At 36.0% G+C, this 16,053-nt stretch overlaps 1 protein-coding gene and 1 long non-coding RNA gene across 11 annotated transcripts in view; one reads left to right on the top strand and one right to left on the bottom strand.

Moving 5' to 3' along the window:
* Positions 1-16,053, bottom strand: part of SCLT1 (sodium channel and clathrin linker 1) — a 164,438-nt gene that overhangs the window by 5,190 nt on the left and 143,195 nt on the right. For 5 of the 10 annotated variants that reach the window (XM_074378673.1, XM_074378670.1, XM_074378669.1 and 2 more), the window contains 3 exons: positions 15,934-16,012; positions 13,366-13,461; positions 9,232-9,766 (listed from right to left, as the gene is read on the bottom strand). In XM_074378673.1, the coding sequence (XP_074234774.1) occupies positions 9,704-9,766; positions 13,366-13,461; positions 15,934-16,012 (238 nt within the window). In that variant the 3' untranslated portion in view covers positions 9,232-9,703. Of the gene's footprint in view, positions 1-444; positions 583-8,298; positions 9,767-13,365; positions 13,462-15,933; positions 16,013-16,053 lie in introns of those variants that run through there. The other 5 variants (XM_074378664.1, XM_074378665.1, XM_074378666.1 and 2 more) reach the window with 2 other exon arrangements.
* Positions 580-12,768, top strand: LOC141579847 (uncharacterized). The gene is made up of 3 exons (XR_012511866.1): positions 580-728; positions 11,079-11,329; positions 12,641-12,768. It is a non-coding gene; the product is annotated as an uncharacterized LOC141579847 (long non-coding RNA).

Below are 16,053 nucleotides of genomic sequence, written 5' to 3'. Positions count from 1 at the left end.
TAATGACATGTACCTTTCTTTGTGTTGGGAACAGCAAAATTAGTTGGTGAGGGTTACATATTCTCATGTGGATTATGATAAACAGGAGCCACAGCAGGGTAGTGGTACTGTCCTTAATTTACAATTTAAAAAAATTTGGCCAGTTTTTTTTTTTAATATGAATTCCTCATACATTTGGCTAAAAGGTTGTTTATTTCTCCTTGTTCCTCCTTAGTGACTATTTACTTTCATGTTGCTTGCTCTGAGTAAGACCCCAGAGAGAAATAACTGTGATTCTTCCTACAAGGTCTTAAAGTTGAATAACCACAATAGTTCCCTAGGGAAGTAAAAATCCCCAGGAGCTAAAAGAAGGGCCTATCGCTGGCAATTCTGCAACTTGTGATGGGAAATGTGACACCAGAGACTCATGTTCTGTATTTTTACCCAGATCACTTAGAAAACGGTTCCCACCTTTGAAACATTAGCCATCTGCAGCAAGCTTCACAGTTAACTTCAAGGCTGAAATCTTCAATATGATTTCCCTTTAATGCTCAGAACTGCATTGGATGATGTGTTCCAGTCTGGGGCAGAACAGAGCTTTGACTGAAAAAGAGGGTAAAAGCAAATCTGTTACCTACTTCCTTGACTTGGACCGTTCTCTGTGCTGCTGAGTTTGCTGTCGCTGCAATCCAGCTTTCCCTGGGTTCTACTGGACTGCCTGCTGGGCATTTCCCCTTGGATATATGCAGGTACTTGAGTTTTGGTTCTCATTCCTTAGCTATATCCTGCTTTGAACCACACCTGAAACCTGGGAGTTCTTTGTGAGTCTTTTCTTCCTCAACTCCCGCAGCCAAATGGTGCTCTAGGTCTATGTGTTACATGTAATATCTCTTCAGTGTTTTTTTTTCTGCTTTTCTTAATCCCAGTACCGCTTGCCATATAGTTTATGCCTCATCATTTCTTGCCTGGAATTTGCAGCAGCCTCTTACCTGGTTGCTTTGATTCAAGTCTTGCTGAAATGAATCCCTCCTAATTAGCTGCAACCTTGCCAACGCTATCTCCATAGTGATAACTTCTACAATAAAAACTGACATTCCACATAGTCATCAGAGAACCTCCACACTTTTGCAGATAATTACAAAGGGCTTATCAAATGGCAAAAGCACTGCTTTGCATTTTATGCATATTAATTCGTTTAAACCTTACAGCATGTGAGTTTGGTACTATTATCTATTTGCAGATAAAGAAACTGAGGCACAGAAATTAATTTGCTTAAGGTCAGGAGGTGGTAGAGCTGGGACTCTATCCCACCCAGGCTGTGGCGAGCTCCCTGGGCCCCGCTGCCTCTCAGAACATAAAAAGACGTCACATAAAGCAGTTCATGTGTTTTTAGGTATACTGAGGACTATACATGTGAACTTCAGTTCAATGAATTTCTATGAAGTAAAACTATCTTGGCTTAAAATATAATGTTAACGTACTGGCTGAACGGACTACGAATGTACCTGAATGGCTAATGAGCAATATAGTCAGCCTGTGGTTGATCAGTCCCTGCCTTCCTCTTGGGAGAATGGAATCAGTGTTACACACAGCAGTGTAACAGTGACACTCATGCATACACATATTTATAGATACAAAATATATGCATATAAGATCAAAGACAGTAGCACTGCTGTCAGGAACTCAAAGAATAACTTAATTTGCTCTATATCCTGACACATTGCTTGGAAAGTTGAAGATAATTATTTAAAATCACATAGTTTTGATGATGAATCTCCAAGTAGGACCAGTGTCTTAGGATTTTAAATTGATGCTATGTAAAACCTTCAAACCAGTATTTCTGTGATATAACTTATAAGTCTGGTTAGTTTTTACAAATAAGTCAAGCAATGCCAAATTAAATAGTAAAGATAAAAGAAAAAAATAATGTGTACTATCATTCCTAATGTATCTCTAATGTATCCTGATAGTCTCACTACTACTTGGCTTATATATGGCTGAGTTTTAAATAGTACATTTATAATTATGGGTTAATTATTATTTTACCCATTAATTTGGCTGATGGTTCCAATTTCCGGATTATGCCAGTGTGAAACAAAGTGCTTTCCTTTTCTCACTCATTTTGGCTCTGCTCCAGCTTTACTGTTTCAGTTGTTTGAGCTTCTCTTTTTCATATCAAATGCTTGTGGTCGTATCTTTACCTCAACTAGTCCCAAATAGTAAAAGTGAGTAAATACCTTTCAAACACTTTGCTTTAAAATACTATGCCTACTTTGACACAGCAAATCATACAATATTCTATCAATAACTTTACAATTGCTAAACTCAATTTAACATTATTTTGGTGGTGGATATTTATGTGGTAGATACGACTTTTGGGTGAAACTGTCACCACCTATTAAAGAAATCTGTCAATTTTTTTTTGATCTATCTCCTAAAGCAAAGGAAATAAAAACTAATGGGACCTAATTAAACTTAATCTTTTGCATAGCAAAGTAAATCATCAAACCAAAAAGACAACCTTCTGAATGGGAGAAAATATTTGCAAATGATATAACCAATAAGGGATTAATATCCAACATATATAAACAGCTCATAAAACTCAATATCCAAAAAACAACCAACCTGATTAAAAAGTGGGCAGAAGAACTGAATAGATGTTTTTCCAAAGAGGAAATGCAGATGGCCAACAGGCACATGAAAACATGCTCAAAATCGCTAACCATCAGGGAAATGGAAATTAAAACCACAATAAGATACCACCTCACTCCTGTCAGAATGGCCATCGTCAAAAAGAACACAAATTATAAATGTTGACAGGGATCTGGAGAAAAGGGAACCTTTGTACACTGTTGCTATGAATGTAAATTGGTACAGTTACTGTGGAAAACAGTATGGAAGTGTCTCAAAAAAACTAAAAACAACTATCATATGACCCAGCAATTGTACTCCTGGGTATATATCTGAAAAAAACAAAAACACTAATTTGAAAAGATGTATGCACCCCAATGTTCACAGCAGCATTATTTACAATTGTCCTTGTAAGGAAGCAACCTAAGTGTCCATCAACAGATGAATGGATAAAGAAGATGCGGTGTGTGTACACACACACACACAATGGAACGCTACTCAGCCATAAAAAAGAATGGAATTTTTGTCATTTGCAGAAACATGGATGGACTTGGAGGACATTATGCTAAGTGAAATAAGAGAAAGACAAATACTATATGATATTACTTATATGTAGAATCTAAAAAAAAATTTAAATGAGTATAACAAAGCAGACTCAGGTATAGAGAACAAACTAGTGGTTACCTATGGGGAAAGGGAAGGGGGGAGAGGCAATATGGGGGGGATTAAGAGGTACATACCATTACATATAAGATGGGTTACAAGGATATATTGTACAATGCAATAGATATATAGCCAATATTTTATGATTATAAATGGAATAAAACCTTTAAAATTTTTGAATCACTATATTGTACACCTATAACATAATATTGTACACCTATAACAATATTGTACATCAAGTATGCTTTAACTAAAAAAAAAAGCTTTATAAGGCTAATAAAGAAATTTGGAAAACTTCAAAGGGGGTAGCCCACTAATTTATATGAGTTCCTTTGCTTAGATCTACATTTTCCATGAAAGTTACCCAACTTTTTAGGTTATGGCCAATTTCCTTTCTAGGTAAAAAAATAACCCAAATCCCACTAGATATGAAGATGCTCTTCTTAGGAAGTTTTCTACATAATGCATATAATTTGATAAACAAAAAGGCTTTTGGGTTAGACTCAGAGTCAGAAAAGGCAAAGAAAGTCTCATTTGCACCTCAGACTCATAGTAAGTTGATGAATGAAAAGGTGAACGTAGAATTTTCCAAATCTATTTTACGTCTGCATTTTCTATCAAGAACACAAATACCTGAATTGAAAAGGACAGAACAGACACTGGTAAGGGTTTCCTGAAGTCTAGGATGTGTGAAGCACTTGTATGAGCGCACCTAGCTGTTTACAGTGAGTTCTGGCCTCCTGACCCAGAGGAAATAAGTCTCAGGGCACTCAGGGAACCTCTCAGTCACTGTCAGCAAATGGGAGAGATGTCAAAAGCATGAATTCCGCAAACCCTAAGGATGCAATGTTGGCAGTAGAAATCTGGTGTTGGATAGACCTGGTTGGAGAGCTTGCAGTGCCGCTTTTCACCTATGCGACCCTGGGGCAGGCGTTTAATTTTTACGATACCTTATACCTTTGGAAAAGGAATGATAACACCCTCCTGGCAGGTTTGTTGGATTAAGTGAGGTAATAAATCCAAAATGCTAGAACAATGCCTTGCATATAATAGGTGCTCAATAAATAGACATTATTAATACAGATCAGCATGTTTATTGTAGATCCAGGGAAAGATTCTCCAATGGATTCTTTTGGTTATTTGCAGAAAAGGGATCATGACTTCTCATTCTCCTTTATCCCCTAGAGCACAGTTTATATGAAAGGAAATCTTAGTCTCATATTTTTAATCTTCACAGACCTAAGTGCTAACAGATTTCCTTATACATCATATTATACTCTAATGCACTTTTAAAAATTCTTTGAATAAAGGATAGAAATACTGACTGAGAACTTCCATGATGCCATACTAAAGGACGTTAAGGGTTTTAAGTCAACGTAAAAGGAACAGGCAGTGACTAGGATGCTACACAGATTTACTAAGAAGAAATTCATCTAACTTAACTGTCTTCTTGGACAGGATTACTAATTAGGTCTGGGAAGCATGACAGTTGTGATACATGAATTTATGCTAAGCAGAAGCCTAGGTCTTCCTTGGCATTTCCATGGTGGTATGTAGCAGCAGCAATATGGACTAGACTAAAAACAGGCCAACTGACCATGCCTCATGGGTCCTGGTTAGTTACTGATTATGGGAGGTTGTGACTGGTGTGCTCTAAGAGACTGACTACTCAGGTCTGTCTAGTTCTCATATTTTCAATGATTTTCATGAAAATATGGGTGGCATGTTTATCAAGCCTGTAGATGGCATTCACTGTAAATAAAAAATGGTCATGAATGCAAGAAATATAGCAGTAAGGCAAAATGAAACAGATATAGTTCTTACAGGTAACAAACTGGATGACAGAATTAGGAGCTAAAATGACCTCAGCACCCTGTAATGGTATAATGAAATTTAAAAGGGATAAATGACCAGTCTCACCTCTGGGGCAAAGATATGCCTTAGCAGCAAAACCTTCGGAAAATACTTAGGATTTTAGTCAATAACATGCTCAATATCTGTCCAACAGTGTGATTCAACTTCCAAAAAAGCTAACATGATTTCAAGTTGCATTATTGGAAGTGTAGACTCTAGAACAGTAATTCTCGTTTTTTTTCCTCATCCTAAGTAACTAATGAGAAATTATATGTGCATTTCCCTGAAGCACTAATTACAGTAACTCTCAAAGATGCTTCCCTAAAAGTATGTCAGGCTCCTCTTGGGTGGGGTGGGGGGTGGATGGAGGGGAAGGCTATGTATTATGAGGCCAAATCCACACCCTAGAGACTAATATGCCGTCCCTCCAGCTCGGGCAGGTATCACCCTTTCCCCATCTCTCTCAGTTACGATCCAGGATAAGGGAATGAATAGTTTATACCTTGAATATAATGTTTGGTTTTGGGCATAAGACTGATGCATCCCAAGCACACTTGGTGTAAAGTCAAGTGCTCAAGAAATATCTGCTCAAAGAGTGAAGGAGGATATATGCTTCCAGAGACCAGTGACTGGTTGGCCCGAGGACTCAAAACTAAGTCCTGTGAGGAAACGGAGATGCCTACTAAGCACAGGGAGAACATGATGATTACTTTTAGCAGGCTAAAGATCTGCCGTATGGAAGATGGTTTAGATTTCCTCTGTTGCACAAGGTAGAACTAAGGCAGGAGACACACTGCAGTTCAATATGAGGAAGAAATTTCTAATGGTCAAAGCTGTTGGAAAGTAGATTGGGCCACCTCAAGGGAGAGGAAGCTGCCCCGCCCCATGCCAGTGAATTTCAACAGCTGTGCACAGTAACACTGGTTAATTTGTTACTAAAAATAAAGGAGTGAACTTTAAGAATGTGTATTTAAAAAGGAATAAACTAGAGCAAATTCAAAGTTATCTCTAACGTCACTCCCATTTGCTTACATTCCAATATCCTTTTGTGTCGAGACACAGAGTAGAGTTAGAGCTAGTACCCAAGAATGTCTATGGGAGTGTGGAGCAAATGTGAATTTTTCTGGTGAACCCTTGGGCAAGAAGACCACTTACTTAGTGCAGACTTTTTCTTGGTAGTTGGGTGGGTGCCAGTAAAAAATTACTTTACTTAAAAATGCCTTTCCAGTCTATGATTTCTGTTATCTAGGCATAAACATATTTTAGTTCTTCCTTATATAAATATTAATATTGTCACAAAAGCCACACTTTTTTTTAAGGCTTAAGAGGTGGTAAGGGAGGGGTTTCATAGGTAGTACTGGGGTACTGCAGTGTCTTTCTCCTCTCTGTACACATATCTGTATGTATATATAAATTTCTAAGTAAACTAAAAAGTTAATCATTATTTTAGATAAAAAGGTTTATAAAGAAGCTTATTACAGATTAATTTTGGAAAAATTGATAGAACACATTATGGTTAAAGAACAGAATTTATAATAAAATGTTTAAAAGTGCTTTTTCACTCTTCCTTGATTTGTCTGAGAGTTGGCTTGGCAGGCTATGCAGCTATGAAATATTCACATTTGCTGAATAAATGAGTGACTAAGTTGTTACTAATGTTCTCCCATAGTTCTCACACTAGAGGAGAAATCAGAAGATTGTTGGCTGCTCCAATTTGCGTATTTGTATACAAAGGGAAGAAGAGGTAATCACATCTCTTTTCTTCCTCAGGGAGATACAATAAATAAAGATGAATAAATAAAATGAACTAGCTGTGTTGTCCCCAATTTCAGATTTATAGCATTTCTTTTCTCTTTCCTATTATTTTCCCCTATCTCTTAAAATAAAGTTCACAGCAATGATACTCACTGTCTGTGTAAATGAAGTCAAGACTGATCAACAAGAGAAATGTTTCAAAAACTCCACTACATTTTTACATTGGAAATCATTAGCTAACAATATTTTCTGGAAGAAAAATAACCATACATATTTAGTTCTGTTGCTAAACATAGCTTAAATCTGTTCAAATTGAACAGAGATCAGAAAGGCCTATTATCTGCATATTATATCCCTTTCTTGGAGAACATCTAAGTATTCAAGAAAGCCAACTGGAGAGGGGGTTGTTAATACCAAAATGTAAAGAGTAGGTGCCTATGGCCACAGTTTGGAGGAAGTTTGGTTGGAAGATTTTACCTCAAAGAAGTCAGTCTGGAAAGTGAAACTTTCTTTTTTGAGAAAGGATACTACTACTTACTACTTACTACTACTTACCACTACTACTACCACTACCACCACCACCACTAATACCACTACTACTACCACTAGTACTATCAATACTACCACTACTACCACCACCACCACTACCACCACCACCACTACCACCACTACTACTACCACTAGTACTATCACTACTACCACTACTACTACTACCACCACCACCACTACTACCACCACCACCACTACCACCACCACCACTACCACCACTACTACTACCACTAGTACTATCACTACTACCACTACTACTACTACCACCACCACCACTACTACCACCACTACTACCACCACCACTGCTACCACTACTACTACCACTACTACCTCTACTACTACTACTACTACTTACATTCCATTTGTCTCGAATGTTAGTTTCTGAAGTGCTTTCTCCTTATAGTCTCATTTTTTTGGTCAGATATAATTCTAACATTTTCTCTAATTTAAAGTTTTAAAAACTAAAATCTATACTCTATAAACATAAATAGGAACATACCTCTTATTACGTAGAAATCAGTCTGGAATGATGGGAAGGAATTCAGAGAACCAAATGAAAAAATCTTTAAGAGATGGAAATGCTAAGCGCCTACTACCATTTACTGTCACATCTGTATTATCTGGTCTCATCATTGTACTTGATAGTAGCAACAATTTGCTGCACCCCCACCCCCAGCTTTTACTAGATCAGATTTTTCCCTCCCTCAGTTTTCATCATATTGGATTTGCTTTGTTACAGCCCTCTTATTGCTCCTATTCAATTTCCTCCAAAGACTTCTTCCTGAGGTCATTCAACAAATAAAGACATTTTCTAAGGTCCTGTCTTGATGACTCTTTCAGTTTTTGAACAAAACAGTTACTGAATACCTTCCATGTGGCAGGAACAGCGCTGACTGCTAAGAGTACAACGATGAATGACAGCAGACATGAGTCCTGCCCTCAAGGATCCTGCAGTCCATTGGGGAGGAGATGACATTAAAGAAAAAAATTTCAAAAAGAGTTAATTACAGATTTTAGTAAGGACTATAAAGGAAAACATATAGCATACATTAACAGCAATACAACAAGGGGACCTAACCTAGTCTGGTGGCTAGGTAAGGCTCTCTGACACAGTGGTGTCTAAGTAGTAATCTGAAGAATATGCAAATGGCCAAGTATGTGCAGAGACCCTGTGTGGGGAGGGAGGATGACGTCATGATGGAAGATGAAGAAGGCCTTCATCAGGGATAGAGCAGAAATGGAGGGGAAGAGGTAGCTAGCACATCACATAAGGCCCCTCAGCAAGCCACTACACTCCATGGCTTCAATTCTCAGCTCCATGCCAAAGACCCATGACTATCTCAATTTGTTGGTATCAGTCCTAAACCTCTGTGCTAGTTGAATATTTACACATGCATGCTGCTACATCACCTCTAACTCATTAACTCATTGTATTTTCTCTGGACTACTACAATGGTCTCCTAACTTGTCCAGATGCAAACCCATCTACTCTAATCACAGAAAGCAGGGTGCACTATGTTCAAACTAGGAGCAGAGAATAATTGAGCACATGGATCTATGGAAATCAATAGGACCACAATAGTTTAATGCCCATGCAGTCTCAGAACTTAAGATTCCATTTGATTAATACTGTTTTGAGTAACAGCAAAAACAAAACAAAACAACCCTACCCACCTCCCTCAAAACCCCAAACAGACCAAAACCTCCCCAAATTCTTAAATATCAATATTTGATAAATACTGGAAATTGTGTAAGTTAAAAATGAATCACTACAATTATACATTAAAATACATGACAGCATCATTTTAGAAAGTGTGTAATTTATTACATATGAGTTCATAATAATATGGGTACTTGGGAACTTTAAAAATAAGCTATGAGGAACAATTAGATGCAAAATTCTCAAATCTTGGAAACTGAAATATTGAAATTCTAGCATTTTCTTAAAACTCATGATTAGAACAGTTTGAAAATTATTACACTCTTCCAAGGGAAAAAGGAGGAATTAAAAAAAATAGACATGTCGAGGAAGGCAATCAGTTCTTCCCAATTGGCTTTATTCTCCACTGAGGCTCAATATAGAATTATATTTTCTTTACTTACAGGAAGCTGTCACTGTTCTGTTTTCCAATAACCCTCAAAACAGAATGGAAAATGCTTATGCAAAATGACACAAGCCTTAACCATTCTACGCAGGTTTTACCATTTTAATACACTTCTAGTCCAACAGCTTTCCCAACTCTAAAGTTCTGGGAGTGAACTATGTATACTTTTAAACATTTTCCAGATTCATCATGGAGGCTGCTTTTCTTCTCTGCACTGTAATCACACTGAGCTGCAATTGAAATAAACAATCAGTAAATAGTTACTTTCTCTATGGAAAATCTTAGACTAATACAAAGTATAATACGTCATAACTTACAATTATTAAAAATAATCTTATTGTAAAGGGTCTTGTAGGAGGTCACTTTTTGTGTTCATTTCTCTTTCACTCTTGATACTTTAAAATGTCTGTATTACACTAGAGATATGCATGTCAAATATGACATTCCATAGCTCAGTGATATACTTGGAATTCCAAAACATACTTTACAAATGGATGAAAAACATCTAGATAAAAGTTAATCAGAAAATGAGCTAGAACACAAACTACATGTGAGCCAGCAAAATGCAGGGCAGGTATTAAAAAGGTGATGATAGATCATAATAAGTCTAATGGGGAAACAACCTTTGAATATTAATTGAAATTGATGATACAGACACATGGTTAAAAACATCTCAGAGTACAAAAGAGCAAAGAGCATAAAGTCTTCCCATCTCTGTCCTTCATTCCACAGCCTTCTTTCCAGATACTACTATTTCCAGCTCCTAAGTATATTTCTTGACATATTCTAAGTGAGAACATATGCATATATTTCCTCACCACCTTTTCTTTAAAAAATGATAAAGTACTGGAGATACTTTCCATCTTTTTTTCCTGCTAAACAATCTACCTTAGAAATACTTTCACATTAAATCACTTTATTCCTCTTAACAGCTGCAAAATTTCCCTTGCATGGATATTCCATAGTTGAACTGTTTCCTGTGGATGGGCATTTAGATGGTTTTTAATCTTTTAAAATTATAGGTGATGCTGCAATTAGTAATTTTTACATGCATCCTTGCACAGACTTGCCAGGTGCAAATACACCACCTGCAGAATACATTCTTGGAACTGCTGGATCATAGCTTAGGCACATTTCCAATTTTTGAGAGATATTGCCAGACTGGGCACCAAAGAGGTTGTACCAATTCACATTTACATCATTGATGTGTGAAAGTGCCAGCACAATGTATTATCAAGCTTCATGACCTGACAGGTGAAAAATGGTATGTGATTACAGTTTAAATCTGCATTTGTCTTATGGGTGAGGATGAGCTGGGCATTTCTTAAATGTTTAAAAGCCACTTGTCTTTTATCCTTTATTCACTCCATTGTACTATAGTACTTTTTTTTTGTTGTTGATTAGTCACTCTTTATATGTGTTTAGGATATTCGCCTTTTGTCTATGTGTTGCAAATAATTTTCTCCATTTGTCACTGACTTTATGATTTTTTAATGCAGAAATCTGAAATTTTACATAGTCACATTTATTAAATTCTCATAGTTTCTAGGTTTTGTGTACTGCAGAGAAAGGCTTCACCACACTGATTTTTTAAAATACCATACTGTCAAAAGAACACAGTGTGGAATTCAACAATTTAGAATGATACACTTAGAACATCTAACCACAATCCAAAGATGGAAGAAGAATGTATAGAGAAAGTTAATCAGAAGAGCACACTTCGAGCATGACTGAATGAATACAGCGCAGGGCTTGTGCTGAACCAGTGACATGATGCTGGCTGGGCTGCATGGGTGAGTGTCACATGTTAGAGACAATACAGACCTCTTAACTTCTTTATTTCATTAAATATCAAGCCCTTAGCAGGATACTATTTCTAATAGCAGTTTCCAGTTTTTAGAGTAAAATGGGAAAATTAGAAAAGATTGAGAGAAGGCAAAGATAAAGATTTGTAAAAAACTGAATATATGTCTTAAAAAGTTTATGACTTGGACACATTTAAAATAGGACAAAAAAAGTTAACTCCAGGGAATAAACTCCCTATGTACGGCGAAAATGCTAAATGATTATTTTCCATCTTCAAATGAGAACATAATGCAAGGAAAAAGGCTTATGGAGAAATCTGTGAAGTGGTTACTGACAAAACATTAAAAAAAAAAAGCTACAAAGAGAATGGTGGAATCTCTGCCATTAAGGAGTTTAAATTGCAGGAGAAACGTCAGTGTCAGACTGCTTAGGTTTAATTCTGTCAGAAAGGAGACTAGAGACAATTGGTTTATACAATTAAGATTCTGTAACTGTACCCTTCTTGTTAAAGAACTCCAGGTAGTTGATTTTAAGTAGGTATTATTTTCTTTACCATGTTCCTTAAAAAAGGTAAACTGAAAGCTTTTAAGACTGTGCTATATTAATTTAATTTCTATATATCTAAGTATCTACTTACACTTAATGACTATGCTAAGTGCTTTATATGTGTTAATTCCTTTGATCTTTTAATAACTCTATCAGAGAGGTGTTATTATCCTACGTTAAAACATGAAGAAACTGAGGCTTAGAGAAGCTGAAATTGCCCAAAGTCACATGGCCACCTAATGGTACCAGGCTATTCGCCTGACATCAAACTGCATCCTCTCAAGATACTGCCTAGTACCTTGGCTCCTGTTACCTTATAATCTCAGTGAATAAATGAATTCTTGAATGATTAATTCAAGATTCCGTCAACTCATAACTTTATGAGAAATTAAACTTATTTGATAAAACTATAATTACTTTCAAGAGGGAGGGAAATAGAAGGGCAAACTATTATTGGATTTTTGTTAAATGCCATGCCATATTCATACCAGAAGTAGATTTCAAAAAAAAATATATAAACATTACGAACACAAACTGAATTCAGTGAGTATTTAGGGTTAGTTGTTTTACTATGTATAGAAATGATGTAATACCTAAGAATAATATTAATTTTGATTGAAGCAGTATATTTATAACTAAATATAATTAATAATACAGTAACCTGGTTTTTGTCTGTCTGTCTGCATATCTATCTAAACTGTTTCCAGCTTATATTTATAATCACTAAACTGTTCTCCTTTTGTTCCTAACAGGAGAGACTATTGTTCCTACTTTAGAACAAATGGACCATTTCATTTATATAATGTGTGAGTATTACAGAGTAACTGCCCCTTATTATTTCCTTGATATTATGCATTTTCAACTCTATTTCCCACTGGACAAATTTTATATGGTATTTTAGATTTACATGGTCATAACATGTATGAAATGAGGTTAAACCCCTAAGCCAAATAATTTTTTTCCGTTTAAAAACAACAATAAAAAAGTACAATTTTAAATATTACATACAAAGCAATGTTATCTACTTCCAAATCTGTCAGTGAACATCTGCCTAGTTCTAGACAGAACACAATTCTAGAGCCATGCTGTCCCACAGAACTTACTGGGATGACAGTTGTTCTGTAACCACGTGTCCAGTATGACAGCCATGGCTCCACGTGGCTTTTGAGGACCTGAAATCTGGCTAGTGTGGCTGAGGATATCAGCTTTACTTTTATTTGATTTTAATTAACTTAAATTTAAGCAGCGGCTTGGGCTAGTGGCTATCACATTGGACACGGCAGCAGGAGACTGCTGTTTATTTCTGTTTCTAAAGTTTACTTTTTTCAACTGCAAATATTAAAGAGACTAATTTTAAATAGTTTAATTAAATAAAAATAAAACCACCAGTTCTTTGGGAACTTTTGAAGAATTTTTCTTCTCTTTGATCTAGTCAGACTATTTACTATTTTCCAGGGATAATGAGGAGGCTCCCTACCTGCTGGGAGGCTGAAGCAGCTCTCTGTTCCGCCTCACTTAGTCGCCTCTGAAGCCTGTTGGATTTTTCTTGATGCTCTAGAATTAACTTTTCATTCTATTAAGGGGAATATAAAACAAAGAAGTTATAAATCCATATGTGGCATGGAGACTTTTATGGAATAATCAATGAAATATCTGGACATCATTTTACCACTTATAAAAGGCAAAGATAATATATCTCCAAATTCACATTTTTCAAGTTATGAACTTCAAAGTTCAAAGTTGGTTTCACATTGACTAAATTGTTTTGTTTTTCCCCTATGTACCACCAAAGAAAATTAATTAAATCCAAAAGCAAACAAAGCCTGAGGTTAAGAACAAGACTTTCAGTTTGTGATGTTAACCTTGAGATGCCAGATCACTACTTTGGAATCAGCTGGAGAGTGTGAGAATGCAGACCTGGGCCTCACCACCAGAGCATAGGTAGGGGTAGGGTGAATCTGGAGAACCTGCACTTCTGTCAAGTTCTTAGGTGGTGCTCAGTTTGCTAAGGCATTTAGAGCCACTGTGCCAGGACAAACTCAGGGAAATTGTGACACAGTATACACATTATTAAAGTTCAAGGAACATAAAATACTCATTCTAGAAATCCTGAGTTTTACAGAGTGAGACTTGTTTTAAATGATTATATAATAAAGATATTATTTAAAAGAGGAAGAAATCTGTTTCTACATGTTTCCCAATACATCTGTAGACTCCAGAGGGTATTAGAGTCAACAGAGTTATTAAAGCATTGTCATGGGTTGCATTATGTCCCTAAAAAAAGATGCTGAAGTCCTAACCCCTAGTACCTATGAATGCAACCTTATTTGGAAATAGGGTCTTTTCTGATGGTTACATTAAGATGAAGTCATTAGGGTGAGCCCTAATCGAATATGACTGGTGTCTTCACACAAAGGGGAAATTTGGACAGAGTCAGACATGTACAAAGGGAAGAACACATGAAGACACAGGAAGAACACTCTGTACAAGACAAGGAACACCTGAAGCTCCCAGAAACTAAGAGGGAGGCATGGAATAGACTCTCCCTCAAAGCCCTCAGAAGGAACCAATCCTGCTGTCTTCTTGATTTTGGACTTCTGACTCCCAGAACTATGAGACAACAAATTTCTGTTGGTTAAGCCACCCCAGTCTGTATGACTTTGTCATAGCAATCTCAGGAAACTGTAGGCATCATAAATACAAACATCACAACATGAAAACAAGTTCAAAGATTCTATCAATTAAAACATATATTGGCCTTCTCCACAGTTAGTAGCCTAAAAAAAAGTTTTTGTACATCCAGAATTGTTACACAGTTTTCTGAATTAGACAGTTCCCATGCCCTTACATACAAGTGGTAAGAGTGAATGTCATGCCTAGTAGTACAAAATATTGAAGTAACAGTATCCTGTTAAAATATGCATGTCATTCTATTTCTTATTGTGACCCAATTTAAGCAAAATTAAATTGTATGAAGAGAACTACATTGTCTGTTCCAGTTTACTAAGACATTTAAATGTGCAGTCTTAAATTCTTTAACTTAAATCATTAACACTAGAGAAAACCTGGGGGAAAAAATGCTATCATCTATAATAATCATTTTCACAGTTACAATCACACCACACATAATGAGCATTTTTCTATGCTGCTACCATAATGGTTAAGGCATACTCCAGATCAGATAAATCATAGTATGTGCAACTGTTCTTTTTCAATTGATATTTTAGTTGCTTTTGATTTTCCAAAATAATTAACATTACTGTGTTGAATATCTTCCTTTAAAATTTTTCATATTTTAAATTATTTCCTTAGAACAGATTCCTGGAAGTGGGAGTTACATCAAAGAGTATTTTAATGGCTATTATTTAATTGTTCCCTAATGGCTCATATCAATTCATAACGCTATAACACTGAAGAGTCATGGATCCTATAGAAGGCCACAGAGAGCTGGTGGACCAAATAGCCTATTAATTACATTCCAACAAATACATTCAAAGTTAGAACATTAAACAAAGAATCAGAGTTCTAGAAAGTTCTAATCTTAATCTAGAAATTGTTTAACTTTTTTTTTCTTCAAAAAAGAAAAAAAAAATGATGAACCCTTGTCATACTCACTTCTAAAGCATTAACCTGAAGGAGTATTTCAATATATTCCAAGTAGGCAAAAGTATTTCCTACATGTCTTTGGTGATGGATTAAAACAAAATAAGAGGAATTGGGTTAAAAAAACAATCTTAGACATGCACAGAGGTAAAAGTGAAGAGGATCCTAACAACTCAGAAACAGCACAAGTTATATGGTAAAACTAACATAAGAGCTTTATCTTTTGTCATTTTTATATGATGAATCACTGACTTTCAAAGCTTTTATTCACATTATAATATGTGTGGACTTTTAGGGTTATGAATGATTTCTACAAGAAATAGTCACATCCTTATGGTCATTTCCAAATAGAGAATTAATTTGGACTTGGCTCAGGTAAAATTCTATAACCTGTGTATCAAGCTGCAGCAGAAAGTACTTCCCAGGAGAGTCATTATCTTACCTCAACTACCTTTTCATTTGCCATTTCCAGCTGAGAAAGCAGCTCTTGGGTATGAAGTTTCTGTCGACTCAGCTCACTCCTGTTAATCAAGAGAGAGGGGGAAAAAAAGAAAAGAAAAAA

Source organism: Camelus bactrianus, chromosome 2 (assembly GCF_048773025.1).
Source record: "Camelus bactrianus isolate YW-2024 breed Bactrian camel chromosome 2, ASM4877302v1, whole genome shotgun sequence".
In the NCBI taxonomy this organism is placed as follows: Eukaryota; Metazoa; Chordata; class Mammalia; order Artiodactyla; family Camelidae; genus Camelus; species Camelus bactrianus.
Note: the sequence above shows the minus strand (reverse complement) of the source record. Positions and strands in the feature narration are given on the sequence as shown.